Source organism: Sebastes umbrosus, chromosome 23 (assembly GCF_015220745.1).
Source record: "Sebastes umbrosus isolate fSebUmb1 chromosome 23, fSebUmb1.pri, whole genome shotgun sequence".
NCBI classification, from domain to species: Eukaryota; Metazoa; Chordata; class Actinopteri; order Perciformes; family Sebastidae; genus Sebastes; species Sebastes umbrosus.
In genome coordinates this window covers 14,588,372-14,611,441 of record NC_051291.1, presented here as the reverse complement: position 1 = coordinate 14,611,441, position 23,070 = coordinate 14,588,372, and the positions used below count along the sequence as shown (strand labels likewise).

At 40.8% G+C, this 23,070-nt stretch overlaps 1 protein-coding gene across 6 annotated transcripts in view; it reads right to left on the bottom strand.

Moving 5' to 3' along the window:
- chchd3a (coiled-coil-helix-coiled-coil-helix domain containing 3a) overlaps window positions 1-23,070 on the bottom strand; it is a 92,794-nt gene that overhangs the window by 54,835 nt on the left and 14,889 nt on the right. For all 6 annotated transcript variants that reach the window (XM_037760674.1, XM_037760675.1, XM_037760679.1 and 3 more), the window contains exons 3-4: window positions 22,391-22,484; window positions 8,691-8,871 (exon numbers count right to left, since the gene is read on the bottom strand). In XM_037760674.1, the coding sequence (XP_037616602.1) occupies window positions 8,691-8,871; window positions 22,391-22,484 (275 nt within the window). The remainder of the gene's footprint in view (window positions 1-8,690; window positions 8,872-22,390; window positions 22,485-23,070) is intronic.

The window sequence follows — 23,070 nt, the reverse complement described above, 5'->3', positions numbered from 1 at the left end:
GTGTGTATGGGAGCAAACAAACAGTGTTGGTATGCTGCATTATCCCTCGCTGTGAAAGCGGAGATGGTGGAAAAATCACGGAACATCACATTAGCTACTGGTATATATAAGTGTGTGTATGAGAGAGATAAAGATGGAAACAGCGGGAGCAACCAAAAGGCATGATAAAGAACAGGGCTGATAGGTAGAATAAGGCTCTAGATATCAGCGTTCTGTTTGTATTGGGCCTCATCTCTGTATCAGCAAACATTTCTTTTCACATTGAACTAACTTCAGCATAAATGTTTATTAATGCTGTTTAAGGTTCCTTTCCTTTTATGTTTGTTGTAAACAGGACTCTGTATCTTCAATTATGATCTGCTGAGACACATAAAAAGGCTTATTTTTCTTAGACCACCTGTAACTTATATGGTCAGAGGACTATACAAGAGCAAGACAATCATTTTACTGTTTGATCTAAGAGCCACCTGTTAAAGAGCAACTGCACCCAGGCTAATAATCATGCTTGCACTGCTAACTAGTGGTGACTTTTCCCAAACTCTGTACTGCTACCCACCTCTGGTGCTTAAAAAGGAAGTTGTGCCAAAAACTGCACTTCATCAAATGGCCACTTGAGGCTGGCTCCAAAAGCGAGTCAATCCTCATAGACCTCAGTGTTAAAATACCCAACTACAGCAGAAATAAACATGTTTACAGCCTGGTAAAAAACCTGGACACACCTCAGCTCTACCAAACATCCACCTATTTGCCGATTTTTTGATTAACCGGGAGTTAGGCTGTGTCGTCACTACCAAGATGGTTAAAATTTTCCAGCTGACCATCGTCAGCACAACAACCGGCGATTGACGATATTTTATCCCACCGTTTCCCTCTCTGCCTGCAGAGCAGCTTTCGTTCTTCGGAGGAAGACCATTAAATTAGCAAAATAAAATGAAAAACATCGCCCAAAAAAAACCAACAACAAGCGATGTACTCAATCGCCGATAGCCAATACAGTCCTCCAATTGCCCAACCCTATTCTTCAGAAATGTCATGGAGACTATACGTCCATATTTTATTCAGTGTACATGATTTAACGTGGCGCTGTAGTATCAGGCTACATCACAGCTGAGTGTGGTCACAAGTATAGTGGACCATGCCTGACCTAACGATGCTGGATGTGGTTAGAGATTCTAGACACTTTCAACCCATAGAGGCCAGTGCAGCTACATTTTTTTCCTTCCTAAATCTAGAGTGGAGTTACTGTAATAAATGAGGTGGTGTATAACAATGTATGGGGGACCTAACTGAACGTAACGCCAACTTTAAAGCTTTCACACACACACACACACACACACACTGGTGAAACCATGCACACACACAGAGCAGGAACTCCTGTCTACTGCCCCGACGGGCCACCATTGAAGTTTGCTGAAACCATGTTTCTTCCGTTTCTACTCAAACAAGAACCAGAACTCGCAAACCTTACTGAAAAAGCCCTAACACACCCTTCTAAAACAGATCTCATAAAAAGGTTTTCATCGGTGTCACTGTCATCACTATGTGTATGATTTATGAGTTATGGCATATACATTTCCTGATAGAAAGGTTAACGTCTCCATCTGTGTCTCTCCCAGCCTCTATCTTAAGCTATTTTTATGATGACCTTTTTTTGTTTCTGAGCATGTCTTTGTGAAATGACTTCCTGCAGTCAACAGAATATCTGCAAAGGAAACAAAACAATTTAACACTTTTAGTTTAGGTCTTGGTTATCCAGGGTGCTTGCACAAATCTAAACATACCCTTCGTTGCATATTTATACACGTTATGCTGTTGCCTGGTGTCTTTCAGTCAGAGTGTTGGCTTAAGGTCTCAACAAAAAAAAAAAGAAAAGGAAAAAAGTAAATGTAAGATCTGAGTGTTTTAGACCAGTTGCCAACAGTAGACAAAACCATTGCCGCCAGGTAAGACCCCACCTAGGCCACTGTTTGCAGCTGGGAAAGATTGATGACTCTGGGTTTGATTGAAAAGTCTGCCTCGGGGTTAGGGCCTGTGTCTCGGTGAAACGCTGTGGCCAGTGATTGATTGGCCACTGGGCCAGTTTGGCTCCGCGGGGAGCGTACTCGTTGGAAATCAAAAGAGGGGACAGCGGTGATTCCATTGTGATTTCATTAAAACATAGATGTGTGGACTGACAGATGGCAGTAGACTGTGAATAGTGAGTATATCTCTCTGTCAAAACTCATCATTTGTCAGTACACACAAGACAAGATTGTATTTATATTGAGCTGATTCATTCACTGGTCTTTTTCTGCTTTGACTTCAGCTGCAAAGAATCACAGATCCCCTAACTGTTGTTGCTGGGAAATTAAGCGCTAATTGACCTGTTCTCTAATTAAGGGTTTATTTCTGTGTAATGAGTCCACTAAGTAACTCCTTTGATGAGGCCATCTTGACCACATAAAGCCAACAATCAGAGTTCTTCAACACCAGGCTTGCTGCTCATTAAATCACAATCATCTAGAAATGATTCTGAATGACCACACGATGAGAAGATACAGTCCGTCTTTATCGGGTTGCTGAACATGTTGGAGACAAAAACAACGCAGTGTTAAGTGTTGCGACTATTTTCTTTTCAGTGTGAATTTGACCAGATTGACCCATTGTTATTTGTAGCCACTGTGATCTTGGACTTGAAGCTTTTTCTCCTGCTCTGGACAAGCAGGCGTAATCAGCATAAAGATAGAAATTTAAACACAACTACGGATCATCAAAGTCTCATTTAAGTGTCAATCATTCAAACAGTAACTGCTTGTTTTCTATCCTCACAACAGCTAATCAAAGAACGAAAAGAGGCAACTACACTGCTTTGCTTCTAACTACCATAAACCCCTTCGTGTATGCCGGTGTTCCCCTTTCTTTTCCTTTCGGTTCCCCCTGAGTGGCAGAACATGTGTGAGTGCTGACACTGAACATGTTCCCCCTCAGACAACAGAACCCCAGGAACCCAACAACAGTGACAATGACAACACACACTGCTGCCTACACCGCTGTGAAGTTTCAATTACTGGTAGACTTGGTGGCTGGCTACTGCCAGTCAGCCTGACAGGGAGAGGAGTGACTGGTGGTGGAAAAGCCTGAAGGACAAGCACTCCCACCAGGGTGGTAGGAACCATCTAGGGCCCCGGCTACACTTAACTCAACACCACTGCGGTTTGTATTAAAACACACTATGTTGCATTAAATGGCAAGTTTAGATGCCCCAAACTGTTTGCTATTAGTTTGCTTGTACTATACTAGCTATTATACTCGCTCAATTTAGATGTTGGCACGTTGACGTTGACTTAGAGTTGTATTCCTCTAGGGCTGCAACTAACGAACATTTTCGTTGTCGATTAATCTGTCAATTATTTTCTTGATTAATCGATTAGTTGTTTGGTCCATAAAATGTCAGAAAATGGTGAAAAATGTCGATCAGTGTTTCCCAAAGCCCAAGATGACGTCCTCAAATGTCTTGTTTCGTCCATAACTCAAAGATATTCAGTTTATTGTCACGGAGGAGTAAAGAAACCAGAAAATATTCACATTTAAGAAGCTGGAATCAGAGAATTTAGACTTTTTTTCCATTAAAAAAAATATTCAAATTGATTAATCGATTATCAAAATAGTTGGTGATTAATTTAATAATTGACAACTAATTGATTAATCATTGCAGCTCTACATTCCTCTTATTTTTACTTATTTTCAGCAAAAATTAGGACTGCAAATTAATCAAATTATATTTTCAGTTACAATTTTGGCTTCCAACAATTATAAAAACAAGATAATTGAGATAATCTTATCTGATATTATTTATTTTTATTCATTTTTTAATATATATTTTAGTATTTCTTTAAATGTATATATTTATATATTATTTATTGATTATTCTATTTATTTATAAAAAAAATTTACATTTAGTTTTTATTTGTTTTTCCATTGAATAATATTTAAAGTTAATGAAAATCCACTGTTACACTGTCACTCACAAGCGCTTTAACATTATTGTCATTTTGTGAATGAAAAATCAATAAAGAAAGTGCATAAAAAAGAGAATCCACTGTTAAAAAGACACTTTTTTTTAAAGTTCAAAAGATGCATGATGGATGTTCCTAAAGTCAATGAGTAATCATGTTAAATAAGCGTGATCTCAATATTGACCAAAATAATCAAGATTTAGATTTTTGCCATGATCGAGCAGCCCTACCAAAAATAATTTGCTTTCCATACATTTTAGCTTCTTTTAGTAAATAATATGGCAGGAATCAGAAGCGGTGCACAATAAGAATCAGAACCTATAAGCAGAATCTAAAATCAATAATATCTAAACGCTGCCCAACCCTGGTCTAACCCCATGTCTCGGGGCAATTCTCCAGAATAGGTGTCACTGTAATTGGTGCAGCTCTGGTTGCGGCGGTTATGGTCATTATAGGTGAGCGTGGGGAAGCATAACTGCTCACAGCATCACCCCTCATTGTTTGTGAAGTAGAGGGGGGGGACTGTATGGGGTCCCGCTGCTCACCGTGACCTGTATCTTAATGAGGAGGACGAATCAATACTACGCTGGACAAAGAACACAACAACTACAGCTGCCCCATAGACAAATGTTTTCTCAGTGGCAATGAACATGAGAGCAGGGTTCAGGTCAATTCACATTCAATTCAAACTATCTGAAGAGCAATAAAATCTCAGATGCGATAAAATATCTAGATTCTGACTTAATATTTAACCTTCCTATTAATATAACATATATAATATACAATAGTGGGAAAAAAAATATCCCAGCCTTTCAATTTTGAGTTACAGCTATAGCTTTTCCTTTTCCTTCTTACAGCAAAGCTATAGATCATTTTATAGTTTAAAGGTATGATATTTTTTTTTTCTGGTCAAAGTGATTGCAACGACAGAAATGATAATTTTAGTGGGTTTAAAGGTACAGTGTGTATGTTTTGGCAGCCTCTAGTGGTGTGGTTGCAGATTGCAACCAACTGAGTACGGCGCTCACCTCGCTCAGAAACCATCCTTACCATATTAACGCTTCTTTAGGAGCAACGGAAGTCAGACGCCGTCTGGCGGTACCACAGTTTTGCACTCTGCGGCTCGCATTATCACAGTTTCACACGCGTGTCGGAGAACTACGGTGGCCTTCAGGTTACGTAAAAACGTGAAAGGCTCTCTCTAGAGCCAGTGTTTGGTTTGTCTGTTCTGAGCTACTGAGGAAACATGGTGGAGCAACAAGGCGGACTCTGTGAAGAGGAGCCGCTCCCTATGTAGATATGAAGGGCTCATTCTAAGCTAACAAAAACACAACGGTTCTTAGTTTCAGGTGATTATACACTAATGAAAACATAGTTATGAATATTATATTCCATTTCTGCTAATAGATCCCCCGAGCCAGTCACACACTGGCCCTTTAAGATAGTACCCTGTTTCAATATGCCTTACTTACTGTTCACATTTCAAAAACACTACTTCAGAACATCGTAAAAGTCCCTGGTTAAAGTCCAGTTGCGTGACATTACCGTCTCTCTCTCCCTACATTTTCTGTTTCTTTCTTCTGTCTATATTAAACCAACGGGAAAAAAACAGGCCTCTACAGTTGGACAGATAGATTGATTGATGACGGATGACAATGTTTACGCACGTAGTCAACGCCCTCTTAACTTTCTCGCTTGCCACAATACTGAAAAAAAAAAAACAATATCATTTCTTTTGACACCAAAACTGCCAGTGGGCTGAGATAAATCCAGCGGTTTTCAAAACACTCTCGCTTGTTTGAGTGATTTTCAAAAACACAAGTCATTTTCTGGGAACACAGCAGAATAATGTGCCACTCACTGAGAACATTTTTATGAGTCAACACTAGATTGTTGTTAAGCCAGAAAGTGTTTTTCGCTAAATTAACTCAAGTTAAACAGAGGAAAAAGGTGCGATGTCAAGAAGTTTTCCTAACGTCTCAGAATTGTTATGTCTATCACTATTATAATATTATGCTAACACGTTTTTGTGTAGTGAGATTCAGCCAACAAGTGAAGAGAGAAACAAGAAGGAAGAGACAATCTGAATAAAAAAGAAAGACTTAATCTTAATCTTATATAGTGATTATTGCTCAAGGACGTAACCGTGTAGCCTATAAGATAATACATGAGGTGTTAACAGGTTTACTGGGAGAAAGGACCGAACAAATCACCTCTGAAAGCTCTATCAGCCACCAGATTATGTGCTTAGTACAGCAAACAACAACCGCTCCCTGGAGCTCTTTCTCGATCAACGTATTGACTTTGCCCAGCAATCGGAACCGGTTTCACCTTCCAATCACTGACGCTTATGTGCTTGTAAATGTAATTTGTTTGGTAACCTATGCTGAGGTGGTGTTTTACTTATCGAGAACAGTAGCTCATATGCGCATATTTCGAGTTAAATCTTACATCTTTTTTTTACTATTTTAATATAAAGAAATAAATACTAAGACATGACAGGCAGAAGACAGGGACACACACACACACAAAAGACCTTAAAAACACGTTTCATGTTTCATCAAAGATGAGTTCGCTGTGGGCAGCGGACAAACACAGAGTGAAATGACAATGGGTGGGGAGACGTCTTGGGCGAGAGGGCTGCCTTTTAAAACGGAAAAGTCCATTTCCAGTTGAAAAGAATAGTGGCTGTGTGGAAGCGTCTGACTTGACAATTACATGAGTGGTGCGAACGGCGCTGCGCCTCCGCTGATAACCCGTCGGATTCTATTAAAACTGCAGCACTCCAAAAGAATACTCAAACTGAGGAAATTATCACACAGGCACGCTCTCACACACACACACACACACACACTTCTAAAACAGTAAAACCCTGACGACGATTTTGCTGCAACGTGTGTGCTTTGAGGAAGTAGAGACAAAGTGGAGGAAACTATCAAGTGGATTTAAAGGGATAGTTTGGGTGTTTTGAAGTTGGTTTGTATGATGTTCTTATCCATAGTCAGTGTATTAGACTATATAGACTGTTTCACAGCAAGGTAAAGCGGTGAAAATATTCCAAATATAGTGTACACTTAAACTGATATTGATTTTGTTTTAGGTGAGCCTTTCTTTTAGGTGGCTAAAATACGTTTTTCTGCCGGCCCTGTCCACAGCAGTACATTGCTTTACTACCGTGCGGTAACTCCTGTCTGCTTCTCTAAACTGGGGGCGTGCCAACCGTCATAATACACTGATTGTAGATAAGTACCTCATACAACCCCACTTTAAAACACCAGAACTATCCCTTTAAACTGAAAATGTAAGTTACAAACAAAGACTGTGTGTGTGTGTGTATGCTGCTCAGTCTCATACTGGATGCATCGCCACTGCAGTTGCTGCTATCTGTAGTCTCAAAGGCTGCTAATAGCCCGAGGTTAGCCTTGGAGCCACTAGCAAAAGCTTCAAAGCGTATAGGAGGAAAAGTTCTCTTTAGTACAAGGAGTTAGTACTTCAGGAGCATGCAGGCAATGACACGCACAAGGACTCTCCTCTGTGACAGTTCAGTAAGACCCACCACCCACGATGCTGCTCATATATTACAGACACAAAGCAGGTGTAACGTTCTTGCCCTTCCTCTCCTCCTCCTCCTCCTCCCCTCATTCGTCCTGTCTCCTCTCTCCGTGAAAAACAACAGAAATTAAATTACAGAAAACTGAAACGGCTTTCTTCACACATGCTGAAGGGAATAACACATCATGTGTCTCCCTCACTCGCCGCCTTTTCCCCCCCCCTCCCCTTTCGTTTTGATCGCCGTTCCAAATGAGGGATCCCTCATACACTTGTCCTGCGGCGTGGAATCACGTCAACGCTCCTCTCCTTCTCCGTCTCTCTCTCTCTCTCTCTCTCAACAAAATGATTCATTTTTCTATTACGGCGATGAGCGTGTGAAATGAGCTATATAATCAATAGCATAGGTTTGTAAACAGCGGCCGCACTCGAGGGAAAATGTGTTTTCTTTTTGAAAATAATACGCTGCCTGTGTGTGTGTGTGTGTGTGTGTGAGTGGTAAAGGAACGCTCATCTGACAATGTTTACAAGGGCAATTTACAGGAAATAAAAGACACAGGCACCCTAAAATGAAGGTAGGTGTTACAATACAGCAGGATGAACAAGCAGAGATATGGAGGAAAAACATCCAACTACAAGATGTGGATGCAGCAAAGAGGGCTTTATTTACGGTTTGTTTTTGAAGATGAACTTAAACTGTGCTCTGAGTTTGCATTATGTAGATAAAGTCTTGAACATAACTGTTGAATTTACGGTGTGCAGAGGGAGGGTGTGAGTGTCGACGCAGTCAAGACGGTTCTATGAATTACTGCTCGCAGCGGCGACGCTCAACACGCTCACAGCCCTGACATTTGTCACTGTACCAGGCATGACCTGTCGATTACAGCAAATAGCTTCACCTCTGTGCGTCTGCGGGATAGAACAGGAAGGTGTGAACGTAAAAATGGGACCTGTCGTCATGTAAAAATTGCTCTCATCAGCGAGTCTGCGCTCGCAAGGTCACGCAGTTAAAATGTGCAATGTTCTGTTTGATAGTGAGGCGTGCACGTTTATCCGACTGTATGAAACTGACAAGATAAAATAAGATGGTAAAGTTCACAGTGGCTGTCGTACATCAACGTGTGTGTGTTTGTGGACGGGACTTACATAGAGTTGAGCGCGGCGTCTCTCGTCCTCGGTGGCGATCCTCTCTCTTATTACAGCCTGCTGGATGCTCTCCTTGGCCACGGCCCGCTCCACAGACAGGATCCTGGACACGTCGTCCTGCACCTGGGACTGGGCATCATCCTGAGCCTGGGCTGCTGCCCGGGCCTTCTCCGACTCAACCCTGTAGAGCATCAACAGTGTTACATGATTAAAACACTTTTTAACCTATTTCAAAATGTTATAGGTTTTTATGATGTACAAAAACACTGCACAATCAAATGTAACTTCAGAGTGTACACAGGGTATAACTGTACCTTGCACATGTTTAAAATAAACACATGAATATATGAACCTGTGTATTATTTGAATAGCTTAGTATTGAATGCACAATAACAAGGTACATTTATACATGGCACTAGGCTCACTTTAATATAAAACACAATCTTATACAATATATATAGTAGGGGGTCCCTGCTTCATCTCTCCATCAGTTTGGGGGTCCTGAAAAACGTTGAAGACCCCTACTGTATGGCAATAAAAGAGGTGAATGAAGAGGAATCTTCACTTGTTTTCGGTGGGTGTTTTTATGTGAATGTGGATCTTTCAGATCTATTTGAGGAGTTGCCTCTGGTTTGCATGTTCTTGCAGTGTGGGACTCGCTGGTCTTTTAGTTTTGACCTGATCTCAACCCGTCAAAGTCTTGTCTCGGTCTCGATACACTCTGGTCTTGGTCTCAGTTCAGATGGTCTTGACTACAACACTGCCTCATTGTACAGGACTACAGTAAATACAAACTACTTTCTATTCTTTCCCCTACAGCTATCTCTATAATGCATGACTTGCTACTCAAATTTTCAGTGTATAAAAGTACGCTGTCCACAGTATGTTGCACTGCAGACCAAGGTCCCTTTGTATGCCTTAGTCTGTACATATGGTGAACCATACACTCTCTTTAGCACATTTCAAACCAAAATCAAACTACTTTGAAATCAAAAACATACAGGTATCTATTGCTCAATATTTTTTTAAATAAAATCACATAAAATGATCATCTTGCTAAGCACAGATAGTGAATGGCTTCATGGATAAATGATATTAAGTGTTATTTTTCATTGGTAAACTATCTGAGTTTGTGTTTACAGCACCACCCACGTTCATATTCCTGCATGCTGTTGCAGTTGCAGCGTCTCCCGATGGAATTAAAAGGTCACAAATGCAATTACAGCGCTAATGAAGCATAGATATAGGCCAATATACTTGTATATTGATTTTCAACTTTAATGTCACATTCATCCATACACATGTCCGTGCTGTTCCGCAGTTTGCAAAGAGGGGGCAACATTGAGAAGTCCAGAAAAAACAACTGACGTACCACAGTGAGTTGACACCTGTCGGACAGTTCAAATCAATTTACATCATTTCCAAACAATTTAGATTTAAGAGGGATTTGACTGTGAATAATAGACGGAGATACGTTTTCCCCAAACAAGAATCATCAATCCAATGAAGCGGCGATATAGACAGAGGCAGTACGCTCTCTGCAGACACAGGACCACCATTTGAACCCTGTCACTGGGTTCTCATAGTTGCCTAGCAACGCACTCCCTGCTCGGCGACAGTGTGCTTGATTGGAGAAGAGAAGGAGCGTCCCTGAAACCCCTGAAAGTCTTCCTCTGCTAGGAATCAAACAGTGGTGGCAAGGTAGAATAAACACAGAACAGACAGAGCGAGTGCCTGAGTGAATTATGACAGACTGAATGAAGACGGCGAGGATCTTAATAACCTTCTGCCTCTATAAGAAAGTCAGTGTAAGACAGCGTGGATGAGACGAAGGCTGCCTGAGAGTGATGTTGACTGGTTTTGTGATCTATTCCCCAGATAGGAAAACGGTTCAATGTGAAATTCCTTCACATTCAAATGAAACCATCTATGATCCATCAGTTGTTAGACGTCTAATCTATCAATTTTTACATGATGCCTATATTGGAAAAAGTTAAACCCCAATAGTTGATTTGAAATGGTGTAAGGCTGATGTCTTGTTTAGTCCACAACTCAAAGATATTCAGTTTACTGTCATAGAGGAGTAAAGAAACCAGAAAATATTCACATTTAAGAAGCTGGAATCAGAGAATTTTGACTTTGTTTTCTTTAAAAAACTATTCAAACAGATTGATCACTTATCAAAATAGTTGGCGATTAATTTAATAGTTGACAACTAATCGATTAATGGATTAATTGTTGCAGCTCCACAGTCGTTAGGGGTCTAATTTATCACATTTTGTATGATGCCTATAGTTGAAACAGTTAAACCAAGGGCTGTCCTCGACCAAAAAAATTCTTAGTCGACGAACATTTGATTTTGTCGACTAATCGATTAGTTGATTTAATTGACAGATCTGTAAAAATAAGTTTCTCCACAAAGAATCACACAAAAGCACCACTTTAAATCTTGTGTTTATCAGAGATGTGCTCATAAGTTTCTTGGAAATAAGTCATTCAGCATGAAAAAAGCATAAAAACCGACTAAAGAAAGTCAACTAAGACCAAAACGACCGATTAGTCGATTAATCGACTAAGAGGGGGCAGCCCTAGTTAAACGACAATAGTTGTTTTTAAATGGTGAATAATTTGAATTACATTTTTTCTTTCGTTTCCATTATTTTCAAAGTTGTGTTTCAAAGGTGGGAAACTTCTGTTGTGTTCATGAACACATTTAACAGCAAGTTAAATGCATGACTCTTTCACAGCCTGTGAATTGCTCATGATAATTTAATGTCATCATCCTGCTTGTCAACTGTGTGGTGGATACAGCATGTGGCTTTTTCTCCTCTTGGCTCCATTTTTTCTTGATATTACAAGCACCCACTGATCTGTCAATGTGAAGGGGTTTTCATCTTTTGTTCTATTTCAAAGATCTCATTCATCTCTTCACTCACCTGTGAATACACCTAAAAAATCTAGACAGTGACAGACTAGTCTAACTGATCACCGTCCCGTGCCTTTGGCTTTCTGAGCAGATGACGGGTGGGTCTAATAAAAATATGTCCGACGTCTTAAAGCTGCCATTTGCCCCGCAACACCGCTAAATGTCAGAGAGCAGGGGAGAGCAGGACGAGACGGGGAAGACAGGGAAAAAGAGAGCGAAGACGGAGCGGGAGTGAGCGGTGGCGACATGACATGTTTGGCCCTGAGGAAGTGAAGCAAAGAGGGAGTGAGGCAGAGAGTGGGAGAAAGAGATGGAGGGAGACGGAGAGAGACCAGCCATGTCCAGTCTCACAGTCCACTGGGCTGCACACGTCAGCACACTCCATCCATCATCGGGCTCCGACTCTCGCACACGCAGACACACACGGTGGAGCCTCCTAATGGCCTTTTACATTCACCATTTCCCCACAATCAACGCCTGCCTGCCTGCACTGCTAATGCACCTAAGCTACCTTTAGCTGTTGCTATTGCTGCGACTATAACAGAGAGGTGACAGCATGCAGGGTTTTTAGAAGTGGACTTTGGTGGTACTCATGTGGGCGAGCATTAGAGATCAGTGGACCTTTTGTAGCATGACATTTGGACCCTAATGGCAAATGTACAGTATTAAGTAAGGGATAATGTACAGCGAGCCGGTCATTGATGTGAAAGAATGCTCTCTCATCGCCCTGAAGGTGATTCTTTCACAACAATGACCCGCTTGTTGTACATTATCCCGCTTATTACACGGATACTTACTGAAGAAATCAATATTTTGACACAAAAACGGTCCGCCAGAGTCCGACATCTGAACTGCGCCCATAGCAACGGTCTGTTATACAGAAATAACAGACCGCAGAACGCTGTGATTGACCAATCAGAATCGAGTATTCAACACAGCCATGTAATAACAATTATTATTACACGGCTTGAATTTGATTTGACTTTGCGTCGGGGTTTATTTCAAAACAATGACCGGCTCGCTCTACACATTATCCCTTACTTACTACAGTACAAGCTGGGCAATAAGGCCAACATCTTCTATCATGATATAGATCATTTTATATCTCGATAACGATATAAATATACATCACAATACAGCATGTTTTCTGGTAATTCAATAAATAAATCGGCTATATGAAATAACCACATGGTAAAGCCTATTTTTGTTGACTCCTGTGTGAATTAAATACTTGACAAATGAAAAGTATTTTCTCATTTAATTAGAACTTTAGTGCAAAATGAACACAACAGGTTCTAGTGAAATTATGAAGAAAAACATTTATAAATATTTCCATATATACACATTTGTTAATCACATTGACCTGAGTAGTAATATAAAGTGTGATGGAAAAACGATCCACTATCTTCAAATGATATTCCCTGAAAGCATTTCACATCAGATTTTCTGAGATATTTGAGTTAGTTAGTTGTGCTTGTTATTATCAATTTATTACACGGCTTTGCTGAATACTTGATTCTGATTGGTCAATCACGGCGTTCTGCGGACTGTTATTTCTTTATAGCAGACCGTTGCTATGTATAACAGACCGTTGCTATGGGCACAGTTCCGATGTTGGAATCTGGCAGACCGTTTTTGTGTCAAATTATTTATTTCTTAAGTAAGTAGCCGTGTAATAAGCGCGATAATGTACAGCTATAGCGGGTCATTGTTGTGAAATAAACCCCTTTAAGAAATAAATGTTTGAAGAGATAACACAATTCAGCCAAAGCAAATTCATATATACTGAACCTGATGAAGCTTTTGTTACAAAAACTTGGTCTGCACTCATTAAATTATTTAAAGTGTGCGGATGTTTTAAGGACAACCAGGATTCTCCTACGCATCTGTCAGCAACACTGACACTCAGGAGTGCAAAAGATAACTTTGTTTACCCGTTTCATTTCGTAACAGAAAACAAACATGACAGACAAAACTATTCATTAGAAATCTGTGTTTTTGAGAATCAATACAGTATCATAAAACATAACACAATATTTTCTTATACCCCTAATGACTTTGTTAAGGATTCAAATGAATGGTAATAAAAACTCTCAGTATTCTGTAATGAAAACAAATGATTAGCTTTACTTTATTACCTGCTAAGCTGAAACATGTCAAGTGTTAATGGTGATCAAAAGCTACCACCTGCACACGTGAAAGAAATAAAGGGGGACCAAGAAAATAGACAGCCTTGCAAAAAAGTCCCTCGACTGACTTCCTCACAAGTGCTAACCCAAGCAAAGACTACTATCACTAGCCGGATGCTATCTGTCTGCTTCACCTCTATTGCTTTCCAGTCATTATTGCCCTGTCCCTGGGATATTGGACGCATTTTTCATTCGACTGTAGAAGATTGGCACCGGGTGGGGAAAGGGTGGGGGGGCTTTGAGGTGGAGAATGGAGGATGGAGTCAGACAGAGAGAGGGGGAAAGAAAGACAGCACCTATGTAGGGGGAGAGAAAAAATGTTTTCGGAGGATAAGTGGATGATGTTTGGCCCCGTGCTGGATAGAAAGAGGGGATAATCTTGGCCCAGTAACCTGTGCGTTTGATGGCTCAGTGGCTCGAGCCTTGAAAACAGAGAGATGGAAAGACAGAACCAGTGAGGTACTATTAATTTGAAAAGGAGTGGAGTGCAAGTGGGTCAAGCTGTGTGGGTCTTTCCAGAAAGGTAACTCACTATTTTCAGGAGGTGACCCTGAACAGAAGCACTTGGGAATATTTCAGGACACTATTTTTAAAAATGGACGGATTAGATCTGTGGCAGTTTATATGAAAAATTCATAGGTTGAGAAGCTGAAATGATGCAATTGTGACTATAGTTGGGACAAGTGTGTGCGTATACTAACTAGGGTTGTGTGGCAAGAATCTGGCGATAAGATACGTATCATGATATACAGGGGTAACGATTCAATATATAGTGATCTATTGCGATAATGTAAGCAAGGCAATATATTATATTAAATTAAATTTTAGGAAAACTGTCATTGTATAAATAACACACCAGAAATACACCATTTTAGAATAGGAAAAAACATAAAATATATACTGCACACATTTTTTATCTGTTCAAAATGTACCTTAAAGGGAGATTTGTCAAGTATGTAATACTTTTATCAACATGGGAGTGGACAAATATACTTGCTTTAAGCAAATGTATGTATATATGTACTATTGGAAATCAAATAACAACACAAAACAATGACAAATATTGTCCAGAAACCCTCACAGGTACTGCATTTAGCATAAAAAATATGCTCAAATCATAACATGGCAAACTGAAGCCCAACAGGCAACAACAGCTGTCAGTGTGTCAGTGTGCTGACTTGACTATGACTTGTCCCAAACTGCATGTGATTATCATAAAGTGGGCATGTCTGTAAAGGGGAGACTCATGGGTACCCATAGAACCCATTGTCATTCACATATCTTGAGGTCAGAGGTCAAGAGACCCCTGTGAAAATGACCATGGCAGTTTTTCCTTGTCAGAATTTAGCATAAATTTGGAGCATTATTTAGCCTCTTTCGTGACAAGCTAGTATGACATGGCTGGTACCAATGGATTCCTTAGGTTGTCTAGATTCTAGCTTTAAAACTGAGCCCACTGCAACCTCCGAAAGATTGATTAGCGTTTTGGAGAATCGATGCAGTATCGCACAACATAATATCACGATACTCATGTGTATCGATATTTTCTTACACCCCTAGCATATACACACTTTTCAATAACAAAATAAATGCAGACGTGGTGAAAAATGACGGGCAGTCAATACCGCAACAGCCAGTTTCATATCCATTAAGCCATCATTGCCTTTTACTCCACAGAGAATCGTTTCAAATATCACTACCCTTGCACAAATATCACAACAAAAGAAATCACAAATTCATGTCTTCTCCCCTCTTTACCTTCCGTCTCTCTCCCCTCGGCTCTTCGCCCATTAATGCGTCCTGTTGTCTACCTGTCATCTACACAAGATGTGTCTCAATAAATACAGTCTGCCCGGCAGGATGGATTTCTGACAGACCCCGTATAACGGCGCAGACTCGACCCAATTGCCTTGAAACAAAGGCATTTAAAGGCCCGATGCAATATTGATGTTAGGAATAATGTCGCTGAATGCTGCCTATGAATATTTTATGGAGCTAAGCGCTCTCCCCCTCGCACACGTGCGCTCACACATAAACACACACCTGACTGTGGGCGCTATATGAAATGCCGGGACGGAGTTATAATTGAGTGAATGGGAAACAAAGGACGGTGCGGTGAGAAGATTAATTTAGAAGACGGAACATAAAAGCTATTTTGTACTCCCCCCTCTACTTCGCCCTCAACTATGAAGAGATGACTGCAATGTTCTTAGTGCTACAATCAAGCACACTGTCGAAAATGGATATCATTGTCACCCTCACCTCTGTTGTTGTCTCGTCAAATATCATACCTAGTGCATAAAGCTCAAACTCCCAGCATAGAGCCATTTAATACACTGACAGAGGCAGAGCACAATGTCCCTCTATCTAGAAGTGTGGAATAAGTTCAGAGGCCTGGTGGTTATCATTCTGTACAGCTAACAGGGTGTCTTATGGAGCTTAAACACCGGGATTATATGAGAAATTACTTCAAATTTGTATTGAACTCCCTCCAACTGATTCTCCATCTGTTCTGTAAGACCACCTCGAGTAATAGACAAACCACAGACAGTAGATTTGCTAGGAGATTGGACAGAGTCAATAACCATTACTGTTCTACTGAACAGGTCAGCAGCAGGCTACAGTCATAAAAATGCAACAAAGGAAAAAAAAATTCAAAACAGTGTATTTACAGTTCAATGACTGTTATTCTTACACTTTAAATGGCCTTATACACTGGGGGATGGGAGCACTTTTACAACAATGTGACCAAGTTTACGAGAGGCAAGAACCATCAACTGGAAGAAATTGCTTTGCTGGGAATTAAATCTATTCATGCAGGTAGTGAAACACTACGATTATCACATTACACACAAATACAGTACAGTTATCCCAAGAAAGAAAACACAAAAAAGTATGAGGTGTGAAATGCTGAAGCCGTAATGTAACGGTTATTGCTATATTTTTTTTTATTATTCTATATGGTTACTAGTTGGTTGGCCGGGAATGAAAAGACGGTATTTGCAGTTGTTTCCAGGTAGTTGCTTGCATGTTTTTGCAGGGTTGCTAAGGTGGTACTAGATAGGCATTAGGTGGTTGCTAGAGTTTATCAGATGGTTGGTGGGGCTTTATTAAGGGGTCACTAGCTGATTGCTATGATGTTCTCTATGGTTACTAGGGTATTCGTAGGTGATAGCTAGGGTGTTTGGGATGGTTGAATTCCCAGTAGCTGTTATAGGTAGCTGTTTGATTGTTTGGGTGCATGACGTGGTTGCTACGGTGTTTACTTTGTAATTGTACAGTTTTATGCCTGTAAAACACTGTGTTGTGTATGTAAATGAAGAATATTAGTATGGTTATTATTATGAGTATCTGTATTGTTATTATCATATCATTATCGTTACTAGTGCGTTGCCCGTTCAGAACCGGCCGATTGGCTCCCGGTATGCAAATTAGTTTTTTCCTAGTATGGCTCAAGGCATGACTTGCCCTACTCTGCCTCTGAATGTCTGGTATTCGTTGCCTTTGTTAGTTGCTTTGGTTAGGTATAGGCATGAGGGGTGAGATTGGTTAGGGTAAGAATATCATGGTAAGCTAATCAGAGGCAGAGTAGGGCAGGTCATGTCTTCGCCATACTAGGAAAAACTAATTTGCTCCCAGTATTGCTGCTTGCAGTGTTGTCGGGGTCGTGACTTGCACTAAATTTGACACGACACTCCCTCGGGTCCCCGTCAATACACCCACCACCAAGCGTGAAGTAGATCGGATGAGCGGTTCTTGAGATAAAGACATACCCACAGACAGAGAGACAGAGATTCCTCACTTTATAGTTGGATTATTCTGGGTGAGAGAGTGTTTAAAGTTGCTAAAGTGAACTGTTTTTGCAGTAGTCACAGTTAAAATGTCATGAAGAAATAGTTCATGCAAGTGCAGTCAGAGGATGCTAGCAATGCTGCTGATTCAGACATATTTTTTAAGGAACTCCCCAGACACAACCCCGGCTAACTCGGGTTGGATTCAGGAACATTTTGTTTTTTAATAAGCTCCCAACTTTTTAACTCTGTTAAACTGAGCTGGAGGTTTGTGCGTGTGCGTCAGTGTATGTATTTCTGTGTGAACAAAAAGGTAAAAGACAAAAATAAACAAAATGCAAAAATCTGTTGGACTGGACTATCTGTCTGCGTCTGACCTGGGGGCAATAAGGAATTTAACAGGCTGGCTGGTTAACAGAGAGACAGAAGCTCTGGGAGAAGGTCAGTGTTCTCACTCAAAAGTCTGACACGCAATTATATCGCCAACACAAGCTGCTTGACTACATGCTGAAATAATGGGCAGAAGTTTCACAACAACAACTAACCTTTAAGTGTTAGTTGGACACTCAAACACATGCATTACATGCATGGGAGGAGAGATTGAGAGAAAGGAAGAAGACGTGAAATAAAAGAGGGAAGAAAACAGAATTGAGAAGGGTGATGGAGAAATACAGGACAAGGGAGGAATAAAAACACAAGACAGGGATGGAAAGGTGGAGGAAATCCTGAGAGAGGAAGAACTGGATGGAGTGGTGATACAGGATGAGTTTGGTTTAGGGAGAGACAGGATGGTGTGAGTTTTCTCCCCCTCCCTCATCCCTCCTTCTTGCTCATCCTTTTCTCTGAGTCGTTCTGCTCTGATGCCTCACAGAGAAGCGGCGGAGGCAAATCTGCTCCCTGCAGCCGCTCCTTGCTACAAATGAGTTTAGGCTGCACCCAAATGAACTCCTCACAGAGCCTTTACTTCACTCCGACCAGAGTAAAACATGCAAAGCCAGATCTCTGGAGTTCGCTTACGGCCCTGAAGCCAAACAGAAGAAATACTGCCATAATCTAAACACAGCTGTTGCTCAAAATTCCCTTGTTCTGTGTACCCAATATTGCATAGGATCGAATGGAGGACTTATACAAAGTGCGGAAATAACTAGATTTTACGCAAAGGCAAATTGAATGTGTTCGGGTGTCTTATGGAGGTCTAATGTCCTTTAAAAGACATACTTTTTAACACTCTTATTCTGTTGTGTAGTAACATGAATTATTGATGTTTTTGGGGTTGAACATGACCTTGAGATTTTGGCCTCATGTATCTCGTGTGTGTTTTTTTTCCCTCTGACCTGGGGGTTCATATATTCTTCCATTTCCTTGTGTTCAAGCTGTGCAGCCGTTTCACTGCAGGGTTCTCTCTAACTAGTGAGGCTCTGTGCGGTCTTGTTAGCTCAGCTTTGATACGCTCACACACAAAAAAAAAAATATTTCACCTCTTACTTCAATTTTTCAGCCATCCAGTTTCCTTTGCCGAGTCTTCCAACACAACGAAGGCCACAATCACTGTGCCTCGTTTGCCTTCAACAACCCAAAAAAAGTCCCTGTGATTACTGCCTGCACCGTGGGAAGGTGAAATACCATTGCAGTTTAATTATTGTTTGATAGGCCAGATGAGAAAAAAGGCACCGTGTTCCTCTCATCTATTTCAATTAAAAAAAGAGCAGCAGTCACCTTTATCTGCAAGGACTACAAATGAATAGAAAAGTTCAATTGCGGTGAAAAAAAAAAAAAGGAGACATTTTCAGTCCTGAAGGATGGTGGTGTGTTCCTGTGAGCACAAAGTTTTATGTTAGGTGTCTTTTGTTCAGCTCAAAGACAAATGTATAGAGCTGACCCTGACTCAGCTCATATTGACAGGGCTTTAGAAATTTGAATGAGGTGATGAAGTGCCTAAGCCTATACCTCCCACTGTCCATGTATCTTACTTCACTGAATATGCAACCAGGTGTCACATCAAAGTGTGTAATAGACCCGCCTGTCCACCAGAGGATAGCGTGTCAGTGTCACGCTTTGCCTCGCAGATGCGTGAATATTTTATGTGTGTATGAAGGTGCAATAGCCTACCAGCAGCGGGGAAACAAAACCACTCACTTAGGGTTAGGAAAACCATCATGGTTGGTCTAATAAGTAAGTAAACTAAGTAAAATGTGTACGGAAACAATGTAACATAAGTACGAAAAACACGTAAAAAACGTAACCATAAAACACAACGTCGGTCTCCTGGTTGAAAGTCCTGTATTTGTTTGAACCATCCACGTCCCGTTCCGCCATAAGCAGTCTTTCTCACTTTTTATTCTACGTCACTAACTCTGAGTGTAGCATATTTACAGAGATGCATTTACATTGCAGTCAGTGCAGACTACATGGCGTACAAATGACACGTTAAACGCAAGAACAGCGTTCTTATTTAACGCTTTTGCCTTGTGCATTATCGTGTCTTTCATACGCCTTTTCGTGTGACCGGGCTGGAATATGAATATAATAAAGTATGAACCAAGCAGGTGTAACGGCGCGTCTACACGGGAGGCGTTTCAGGCACGTCGTCAGTCTCGCGCGTGTACGACGAACAGATATGCTTCTATTTTAAATAATCCAGCTGTCTACACAGGCTCACGTTTTAACATGTAATCGCTTCAAGTCAGTAGTGGGGTGGTGAAAATCTTTGGTGTGTTCTGCAAATACATGCAAAAATCCAAACAAAAGCCAAGCCAGAAAAAAAGAAAAAAAACTACTGGTTCCAGTAACACTCGTCTTTCCAACACTGATTTTATAATCTGATCACATGAGGAAGCATTATGTGCCAGTTCTAACTAGAGAATATTTAGTTTCAGTGTTTTCTATTCAGCATCATTACATGTTGATTTCTTGTCTAGTACTTATTGATTCTAGACAAAACCCACCACTGGTCTGCACCTCTTAGGACCCGTTAACATGCCGCGTTTTTTGCGTACTCAAATCCAATGTTGTCAATGTAGACACACGGAAGGCGTGCTTAAAAGCGAGAGCGACGCCGTCTACCAAGGGCTTTACGATCTGTCCCACGGACTATTCTACTTGCTTCAACCTTTCCGTCTGAGGACGTCACAACATCTGCTCGAAAGGTCGGCCAAACTGATACAGACACATCAACAGTGAAGCTCCTGTGAGGGATTTACGGTGCTGGAAATCCATTCATCTTTGTTCAGTTTTAGTCAGTGAGGATTACTGCTAAATTACCGCAGCTTCATCATCATCGTCATCGCAGTGCGCAGGTTTTGGTTGCTTAGTAACGACAGGTGCGACAGCAGCGCAACCTCCCAAGCACCTTGGATAAAAGGATGAAAGCGGCACGGCTGGCGTTTTCCACACGTTTTTTAAGATGCAACATGTGAACAGCGCCTTAAGCTCTCCTTAAATCCCAGAATGCATCTTGATGGCTGTCCCATGCATCACTGCCTGCCAAATTATTAGCTTGGAAAATGGACACACATGCATGAATAGACAGACACTCAATAGAACAAATAATAATGTGACAAAATGAGCAAAATGAAAAAACAGCCCACAATGCCACATTAAACACTGATATTAACATGTTTCCACACACATAAACATACGTACACACACACAAGTGCTGGCTAACTGATGATTGTTTATTTACCATTTCATGTTCAGTTAAGTCTTGTTAAGTGAAAACGCAGCCCATGCCAAGCACAAACAAAAACTGAGGGCTTGAGAGCCACCGTGATTTCAATTAATTGCAAGGAGGGTGTAATTTTGAGGCACTTACTGCTCTGAACAGACGTCAATAAGCGAGCTGCAGGAAGCGGTTACATCAAAAAAATAAAATAGCCAGGGAAAAAAAAAAAAAATCAATAGACAAATGATTTCTCAAAACCACTTCTTGAATGATCCTCAAAATCGAGGCTAATCGCTATGCTAACACTACCTCCTCCTGGATGTAGAGAGGTTGTGTTTTTCCCCCCCCATACAGTACAAGAGTGTGTTTAGTGGCTAATCACAGCTGTTCATTCACAAGGGTCTGCTGGAGATCATCCAGGCCTATTAAAGAGGGGCCGCAACACCATTATCGGACATTATGGCACGTGCACCTGCTTCTTTAGGGTCAAAAAAGAAGAGAGGAAAAAGAGAGGAGAAATGTGCTCCTTACACGAACAGTGTGTTTCTTCATCAGGCAGGGCTAATGGATCACCCACTCAACACCCAGGAAATTACCTCAGGATAGCGCCCTCCCTTCTCAGGCATGATTAATTGATCCGGAGAAGGAGAGAAGAAGAAGAAGCAGAGATAGAGGGAGGGTAAAAAAGTGCTGATGTGCTTCGGAAGAGGAGGTAGATTGGAAAACACAGTGGGGATCGGAAAGACTGGTGCTGACCTTTTTGACTATTAATGAAAGCGGGAAATGGTCTGAAAATGTCTTCGGTTTCTAATGAAATCTTGGAACAGGAATTGACACTAGGTGCAGCACCCTGATTCAATCTATCATGATCCAGAAAAAGCAAAGTAGGAGGAGAGAGGAAAAAGAAGAAGAGGGGCAAAGAGAAATGCACATCACACAAAGTCTGACTTTCAGCAAACCCAGGCATCTTAAATTCAACTCCAAAAAAACTAATTAAAGCAATCAATTTACTTCTGAAATTCATAAAAATGCCTTGCAACGCCAAAAGTTTTTGTGGAAGGTCATAAACAAAAAAACATTTACCATCCAAAACAGTATATGTGTGTGTGTGTGGGTGTGTGCATGTGTCTAACCAGGCTTGCAGCTCTTGCTCCGCCTTGGCCCTATCCTGCTCCAAGCCTTTATACAGCTCATCAGTGATCTTCTTCCTCAGGGCCTCTTCGTCAACTGGGGACAAAAAGAGAAGGAAGAAAGAGAGTTAGAGAGACACAGAGAGAGAGAGGGGTTTTTAAGTAAACAGCTGGTGCTTGCTAAAAGGCATATTGTGTTTTGTTGGGACACTGAATAGTTATACTGTCTAAAAAGTATATAAAAAAAAAAAGAGAAATTGGGCATTTTTCCAGCAGGTGTTAGAAAATCTGCATTACTCAGAAAATGTGTTGTTCAAAATGGACAATTTAACTGTAATGATAAGTGAGAAGTCTGTGTTGTGCTTGAGCAGATTGGTCTGGGTTGGTACTAAAGCTCCAACGATTAGTGGATTAATCAATCGACAGAAAAATAATCGGCGATTAAAGTAAAAATGCCAGTCATTTGTGAGGATTTGCTGCTATTCTTAGTCTTATGTGACAGTAATTTGAATATTTCGGGATTTTGGACAGCTGGTTGAACAAAACAGGCAATTTGAAGACACCACCTTATGCTTTAGGAAATTCTTACAAGACATGTTTCCCTGATATCTGATGTTTTATAGACCAAACAATTTATGAATTAATCGAGAATATTACCAGCAGATTAAAGGATAACTTTTGTA